This window comes from Erythrolamprus reginae, chromosome 3 (assembly GCF_031021105.1).
Source record: "Erythrolamprus reginae isolate rEryReg1 chromosome 3, rEryReg1.hap1, whole genome shotgun sequence".
NCBI classification, from domain to species: Eukaryota; Metazoa; Chordata; class Lepidosauria; order Squamata; family Dipsadidae; genus Erythrolamprus; species Erythrolamprus reginae.
The window spans coordinates 181,376,077-181,384,826 of record NC_091952.1 but is presented as its reverse complement, the minus strand read 5'-3'; the positions used below and the strand labels follow the sequence as shown (position 1 = coordinate 181,384,826).

At 39.7% G+C, this 8,750-nt stretch overlaps 1 protein-coding gene across 10 annotated transcripts in view; it reads right to left on the bottom strand.

The window, feature by feature from the left end:
* Positions 1 to 289: 289 nt before the first annotated feature.
* The window catches only part of RNF144B (ring finger protein 144B), a 94,903-nt gene continuing 86,442 nt past the window's right edge, over positions 290 to 8,750 (bottom strand). For all 10 annotated transcript variants that reach the window (XM_070747346.1, XM_070747345.1, XM_070747347.1 and 7 more), the window contains 4 exons: positions 7,326 to 7,530; positions 5,282 to 5,426; positions 4,150 to 4,239; positions 290 to 2,112 (listed from right to left, as the gene is read on the bottom strand). In XM_070747346.1, coding sequence (XP_070603447.1) covers positions 1,972 to 2,112; positions 4,150 to 4,239; positions 5,282 to 5,426; positions 7,326 to 7,530 — 581 coding nt within the window. In that variant the 3' untranslated portion in view covers positions 290 to 1,971. The remainder of the gene's footprint in view (positions 2,113 to 4,149; positions 4,240 to 5,281; positions 5,427 to 7,325; positions 7,531 to 8,750) is intronic.

The following is an 8,750-nucleotide window of genomic DNA, read 5'->3' as shown; positions in this document are numbered from 1 at the left end:
CTATGGGAAACATTGTTTCATCTTACAAACTTTTCACCTTAAGAACCTTGTCCCGGAACCAATTAACTTTGTAAGACAAGGTATCACTGTATTTTACTATCAAGCTACATAACAGAAAATTAGACACATAAGTCAGATCATTCTAGGTCAATGATTCTCAAACTAGGTGGATTTCAACTCCCAGAATTCCCCAGCCACCATGCTAGATGCTGTAGATAGAATATCGTTGTTCCATAAGGAATACGCGAGATAATATAATCACAAAATATGCTGTTAACTAAAATACTCCTTGATGACATGGCAATTTATTTCTACAGTAAATGATCCAATAATTTAAGCTTATTAAAAAGAATTTTCTTGTCGAGATCCACACATCGGACAACATTTTCCGCATTATGAAACATACATGGCTTTCCTTGGTGTATTAAACTTGATACCAAAGAATACATAAATTTAATTGTTCAAGAAACAGTTGAGCGCCTCATTTATGTAATGCCACCTTTTATTATAGAATGAATGCATGAGCTGAATAGAGTATTATTTTCTTGTAACCAAGATTGCAGTGATGTATATCCTCCTTTGTTCTTTTCCAATATTTTCAAAGCAGATCTTTTTTTTTAATTATTTCACACTAGCTGAGGATCTGTTTTGAGATAGTAGATACTCCAACATGGGCAAGTAGTTTTTTCATCTGAAAATTAGATTTATTAACTATGATTGCACATGTAACCTGTTTTGAACTGTATGTTATCTTCACAGTCTTGTTTTACACATACAGGGAATCAACAATTTACAAACATTTGTTCAGACAGAGAACACTATGTTATTTTCACAGTCTCTCCCTAGTTCAACAAAATGGCTATTATTTGTTGCAACAATGTGTATTAGGATCCTGTTCTTGTTTTTTTTAAGTACAGTATTTACTATTCTTTACTGAACAGTATGTCTACAAAGGCAAACATTTTGGCAAGTTCAGTTGTTCCCAGTGATGATCAAAGTCCTTATGTCCCAATATCATTTTCACTACTCTGCTAATTTTCAACCATGAGGAATAAGACAGTAAAAATGAAATCTAGAGAAAAATAAATAAAGGCCCAGTTCTGTCATATTTAGGTCAGTTATGCTATACTTCCAAATTCTGGGCCAAAGCTAGCATGTAACTAGCATTCAGGATTTATAAACTGCTTGAAAGTAATTAATTTATAGGCCACATAAATGATACAAATAGGGTGATCTGCTCAGCATTTTATCCTTACAATGTAAAACCAGACTCATATTACTTTACTTTTAGTGCTGTAAGCAAGGTAGAGCTTATTTTAAATAAATTATATGACCTGATTTGCTTTTGAAAAAAGTATAAATTGGCAAGGCGTTCAATCAATGATGTCCAACACTTGAGTTTTATAGTTTCCCCACTTTTCAACTATAATTTCTTTTTTTTAAAAAATTAAAAGTTGTACAGTAACTTAGAGAATTAGGGTTTTTTTAATTGCCACTAATCTGCATTATAAATACAACATTTAAAGTAACCATCATTTTCTTTTAAAAGTGCTGAATTGCCCATTTTATTTTCTTACTCAACTGTACAATTTCTTCAGGAGATACAATATCAAGGTGGTCCGAAAATCAATAGTCATTCAGAATCTGCTGAACGGCCGCAGTTTCATCTTCCAATTTCAACAAAGCAGTCATTATGAAACACCTTAAAATAACTTACAAGTCCAGCTCCATTAAAAAAAATGAAAAAAACAGAATTAACCCAGATCACAACGAATAGCCCCAACTTATCCCGAAGCCCGCTGAACTGCAGTTTGCAAATAAAGTGGCAACCTGTGAACCAGTAGGCACTTTTTACAGAAGTTGGCAAAACAAAGGAGAATTGGTTGGTAAAGCACAGTGCAAGACGTCAACCGTTAAGTCTTCTCCCTGACAAACGTGATAGACATTCACATCCAAAATAGGCAGAACATTTTATGTTGGTGGTGGGCCGTGCTTCTTTTTCTTGTTTTGGCAGGATTTGCAGACACAGCACATGATGCACGGCGAAGCTAAGAGCAGCAATGGAGATGTTACCAAAGCGACGATTCCCAGGCCCACTAGGATGCCAACAACCTAAAAGTTGAAAAGAAAAAAAATAAGAAATAAGAAGGAAAAGCCTATAGAGTGGAACTTCTACCTACGGACGCTTCTACTTACGAACTTTACTAGATAAGAACTTGGTGTTCAAGATTTTTTTGCCTCTTCTCAAGAACCATTTTCCACGTACAAACCTGGGCCTCTGAAACTGTAACCGGAAAAGGCAGGGAGACACATCTGTGGGGCTCTCTAGGAATCTCCTGGGAGGAAAGAAGGCCGGAAAAGGCAGAGAGAAGCCTCTGTGGGGCCTCTCTAGGAATCTCCTGGGAGGAAATCGGGCCGGAAAAGGGGTGGTTCCCCCAATCGCACACATTATTTGCTTTTACATTGATTCCTATGGGAAAAATTGCTTCTTCAAACAAACTTTTCTACTTAAGAACCTGGTCACCAAACAAATTAAGTTCATAAGTAGAGGTACCACTGTATCTATGAAAATGCTATATCTATATCTATACACAAGGGGTGTCAAGGCCAACTACTGTAGCCCTCAGGGTATGTAGATCTGGAAATAACAAAGGACTGGCTTGCAGTGCCTCTGTCAGTGAAAACGAAGCTCAGGAGGGCCACACAAAGCCCTCACAGGCCCCAATGACCTCCTGCAACACTTTGCCAATGAAAATGGAGCTAGGTGGGGCACACACCGGCTCCCAGGCCCCATTTTCAACCATGACAGCCTCTTGCAACATTCTGACATTGAAAATGGGGTCCGCCTATTCCAGCAACACCCACCCTGGCCCCTCAAGGTCAAATATAACCCTAATGCGGCCCTAAATTAAATCAAGTTTGACAATTCTGTACACCATTGAAGCTTATTTTTATCCTGCCTTTTATTATTCTTTAATTATTTTAAATAATTCAAAGTAGTAAACATACCTAATACTCCTTCCTCCTCCTATTTTCTCCACAACCTTGTGAGGTGAGTTGTGCTAAGAGAGAGAGTGACTGGCTAAGGAGTTTTCATGCCTAGGGTAGGACTAGAGCAGTGATGTCGAACCTACGGCACGCACGCCACAGGTGGCACACGGAATAACATCTGAGAGCACGCAATGCGTTGCCCTATGTCAGTTCCAGTGCACATGTGTGCGCTGGCCAGCTGATTTTCGGGCTTCCGGAAGGCAGGGGTGGCAGTTTTTGGTTTCCCCAGGCTTCAGGAAGGCCTTTGGAGTCTGTGGGTGGCGAAAAACTGGCCCAGCAGGCCTACCAGAAGTTCATTTTCAAACTTCTGGTAGGCCCGTTGGGCCAGTTTTTCACCATCCATAGAGTCTGGAGGCTTCAGTAAGCCTGCACACATGCACAAGATGGAGAGCATGGTGGGGGTTGTGCACACATGCGCGGGGGACCTTTAAAGCCCTACATGGCAATGGACCAGATTACCTCCGGAACTGCCTGCTACCGCACGAATCCCAGCAACCGATAAGGTCCCACAGAGTTGGCCTTCTCCGGGTCCCGTTGACTAAACAATGTCATTTGGCAGGCCCCAGGGGAAGAACCTTCTCTGTGGCGGCCCCGGCCCTCTGGAACCAACTCCCCCCCGGAGATCAGAACTGCCCCCACCCTCCCTGTCTTTTGTAAACTACTCAAGACTCATTTATACCGCCAGGCATGGGGGAGTTGAGATAGCTCTTCCCCCTAGGCCATTACAAGTTATGCATGGTATGTTTGTGTGTATGTTTGGTTTTATAATAGAGGTTTGTAGTTGTTTTTATTATTAGATTGTACATGTTGTGTTTATTATTGTTCTTAGCCGCCCCGAGTCTACGGAGAGGGGTGGCATACAAATCCAATAAATTATTATTATTATTATTATTATTATTATTATTATTATTATTATTATTATTTCATTATGGCTGTGGGCACACAGGTGTGTGATATTGTGTGTGCATGTGCCCTATTGGCACTCAAGCAAAAAAAAAAAGGTTCACCATCACTGGACTAGAACTTTCCAATCTGGTGCTTTAAAACCACAATATCAAATTGACTTAAAATAAACACAAATCCATGTTATTGACCTACCTGCGTTCTGTTCCACATAACTGAGGCTCGTGAATGGCCCAGTTTATTTCGACAGGGACCTTTGTCATAATGCCTTAAGAAGATGTCATTCTGAAAAGCAAAATAATACACCATCATGTATAAGTTTAACCTTCTTGGATAGCAAAGTGGCAACGTGAGGCTTTAGGCTCTATTTTGCCAACTTGGAATTTCACAAAAATTAGTGTCACCAACATTTTGACACCAATTAAGCTTCAATGAAGCAATTACTGACTGCATGTTTTATAAAGTTAGGCTTTATAAAGCATGCAGCTTTATAAAGCAGGAGAAAGAATCACTGGTAAATGAGGAGCAAGTTCTCATAAAGCTGAACAAAAGGGAAGCTGTATCATTTGCAAAACTCCATTTAACCTCATCAAGTGTTATACGCCTTAATCTAAAACTAAGATGCCTTAAACAAGATCTAAGTATTGCCCACAAGATCATATGCTGCAACGTCCTGCCTGTCGGCGACTACTTCAGCTTCAACCACAACAACACAAGAGCACACAACAGATTTAAACTTAATATTAACCGCTCCAAACTTGACTGTAAAAAATATGACTTCAGTAACCGAGTTGTCGAAGCGTGGAACTCATTACCGGACTCCATAGTGTCATCCCCAAACCCCCAACACTTTACCCTTAGATTATCTACGGTTGACCTATCCAGATTCCTAAGAGGTAAGTAAGGGGCTAGTACAAGTGCACTAGAGTGCCTTCCGTCCCCTGTCCTATTGCTCTCCTATATCTCCTATACCTTTCTTCTATTCCTATATCTCTTCTTCTATTCTTTCATTGATATGTTCTATTCCTATACCTTCTTTTCTATTATTTCTTAGATATATTTTACTATGAGTATCTCCTCTATAACCTTCATCATGTATTTTACTATGTGTATATAGATATATACCCACTAAAACCCTCATTGTGTACTGGACAAAATAAATAAATAAAAATGAATAAAATAAAATTTGAATGCAGAACTCAAAAGAAAACAGAAGGAAACTCATGAGGTGCAATCATGGAAAGTTAATCTTTTAAAGCATTGGTCTTCCTAGCTGGAAGAGTTAAACAACTATAAAGGAAAAACCTTTTTGCCAGAGAATACTTACATCCAAGTTTTGTAAGCAGTACCAGCAAAATGTGTGCTTGCAATTTTTGCACATCATTTGAGCACAGCCTTCGTTCCGTTCAATATAGATCCGACAAACTGGACACTGTTTAATTGGAGCTTCTGAGTCATTTTTAATAAGTATTCTAGAAAAGAAAGGGAGGATTAAAAAAAAACCCTCTGAAACAGTCTTAAGGGTAACCTGGCTATTTCCCTAATAATTCTAGACTGAGCTGAAGCAGAGTTGCCTAGAAGAATATTGACTCAGTGCCTCACCTGGAGAAAAGCACTTCCCTTCTGCAACAATTATTTCCTTTTGCAAACACATGCAAAAATAACAGACCTCCCCCACCACCAACCAATTTATGTTGTTGTTATGTTTAATGTTTGCACAATGTTGGCATTCAACTATTTCCTCCACTGGGATAATGAGCAGGCATGTTCATCTTATTTCTGCTTTAGTATTGTGTTTTAATCAAATGAAAGGAAATTATATTTCTCGTCCGTGCTTCATCATAAGGTACAAAACAGCCTTTAACTAATTCCTTAGTTAACATGATAGAAACATTTCCTTAGGGACATGATCGAAACATTTAAATATGTTAAAGGGTTAAATAGGGTTCAGGAGGGAAGTGTTTTTAATAGGAAAGTGAACACAAGAACAAGGGGACACAATCTGAAGTTAGTTGGGGGAAAGATCAAAGGCAACATGAGAAAATATTATTTTACTGAAAGAGTAGTAGATCCTTGGAACAAACTTCCAGCAGACGTGGTTGGTAAATCCACAGTAACCGAATTTAAACATACCTGGGATAAACATATATCCATTGTAAGATAAAATACAGGAAATAGTATAAGGGCAGACTAGATGGACCATGAGGTCTTTCTCTGCCGTCAGACTTCTATGTTTCTATGTTTCTAAGTTATACCCAGGCAACAGCTTCCATTGCACTTGCCCACCAAGTACAGTGTTCCCTCGATTTTTGCGGGTTCGAACTTCGCAAATAGCCTATACCACGTTTTTTCAAAAAATATTAATTAAAAAATACTTCGCTGTTTTTTTCCTATACCACGGTTTTTCCCATCCGATGACGTCATACGTCATCGCCAAACTAATAATTTTTGCAAATAAATAACAAAAAAAATTTTATTGTTAATAAATAATAATGTTTATAAATATCAGGATCACTAAGTGCCTTATTCAATGGTGAGTACCAGTAATAATGTTGAGTAAATGGTTGTTAAGGGAATGGGAAATGGTAATTTAGGGGTTTAAAGTGTTAAGGGATGGCTTGTGATACTGTCCATAGCCAAAAATGGTGTATTTACTTCCGCATCTCTACTTCGCGGAAATTCGACTTTCGTGGGCGGTCTCGGAACGCATCCCCCGTGGAAATCGAGGGAACACTGTATTGTCTAGATGACCTTGATCCCCAAATCTTCCATTTGGGCTAACAAAAAGCCAATCTAGCTGAAGATTATTTATTTATTTATTTGTTTGTTTGTTTGTTTGTTTGTTTAGTTAGTTAGTTAGTTAGTTAGTTAGTTAGTTAGTTAGTTAGTTAGTTAGTCCAATACACAATAATTACACAATGAGGGTTATAGAGGATATAATCAAGTAGAATGTATTAAAGGGGGAATAGAGGAGAAAATAAAGGACTAAAATTTAACTATGAGAGAATAGCAGAAAAAGATATAGGTATAGAAGAGAAGATATATGAGATATAGGAAAGACAATAGAACAGGGGATGGTAGGCACTCTGGTGCACTTATGTACGCCCCTTACTGACCTCTTAGGAACTTGGAGAGGTCAACCGTGGATAGTCTAAGGGTAGACCTTCCAGAATCAAGAATGCTGAAGCAGCATGTCAAAGACCTGAGTGCGTCAATCAAATCCCAGAAATACCTTCCCTTCAGCTATCAGTCAATGAATTATATTAAATAACCAAGGTCAGAAATGTTGTTTCCTACTAAAGAAATACAGTATTTATAGATATTTGAATGATGTAAAGATTTCGCAACAGCTGGACAGACTCATCACTTACCCTTGCTCACTTGCAATCCCCACCAAATGGCTTTCCGGGCATGATCCCTCCTCGTGCCAAGGCTCCTTGCATGATGAGCAGAATGTCAAGTAACATGTCTGACATTTTATAGGCACTGGTAATCCAGAGTCACTTGGTTCAATTTGGCACACAGTCTGGCAATCAGCAGAGGGACACCAGGTCCTCAGTGGATCCAAATGCACTTCTGAGAAGGTTACAGATCAAAATGCAAGTTTTAAAAAAGGAAAATGTTTTATGCAATCAGAAGAGAAGCCAAAGTTATACACATGGGGTACGATATGGTGTGTATCTACCAGCATGTTTAGAAAAGAGGAAATTTCTTCAACATCTTCTCTATCTTCTCTTCCCCTAAACCACCCGGTAGTCAAACTTGATCGTGTCACACATCGTATCATGACATTTTTTGCCTTTGCAAAGCGGGAGTGGGTGTGGTCTGCGCATGACGCACCCAGTCCGTGGGCCGCCAGTTTGACAACAAAGAATATACCATCAGGGTAAGATATATAAAAAAAGAATGACTGACTTCCCTTGCATGGGTTTCCTTACTGTATAGTATTTTGTAAAATGTGAGGTTGCTTCTAAAAACTAATTGAATATCCAGCACCCTACAGGAAATGAATCATTAGGCAAAAAGGATTATTCTTTCATTACATCAAGATCCACCCAGTGGACTGAATCCTGCAAGCATCCTCAAAAAAAAAATCATATAATTCATTTCATATGAGGAAGAACCACTAGAGCAGTGATGGGCAACCTTTTTTTTCCTTGGGTGCTGAAAGAGCACAGGCGCACACTATCGCACATGCACATCCATAAATCAATGCCTGGGGAGGATGCAAACAGTTTGCCCTGCCTCCTCGAGGCCCTCTGGAGGCTGGAAATGGACTGCTTCCCAACTTCTGGTGGGCCCAGTAGGCTCATGTTTCTCCCTCCCCAGGCTCCAAAGGCTTCCCTCCCCCATCCCCCCGGAGGCTCTCTGGAAGCCAAAAATACCCTCCCAGAACCTCTGTGCAAGCCAAAAATTAGCTGGCCAGCAAATACATGCATATTGGAATTGATCTAGGCAGTGATGGACTACCAAAACTTTTACTACCACACTGTGGGCGTGGCTTATGCATTTTGTTTCAACATCTTTCAGTGCAAATTGGGAGCTCCAAATTTTGCTACCAGAACAGCGTTCCTGACTGTTCTCGTAGGAGCCCATCACTGGGTCTAGGGTAACAGCTCGCGTGCCAGCAGATATGGCTCCCTGTGCCACCTGTGGCACCCGTGCCATAGGTTTGCCATCCCTGCACTATAGTTATAGTTATAGTTTATTAGATTTGTATGCCGCCCCTCTCTGAAGACTAATGGTATGTATTCTAAGGGGCGAGCATAAGTGCACTAGTGTGCCTTCCGTCCCCT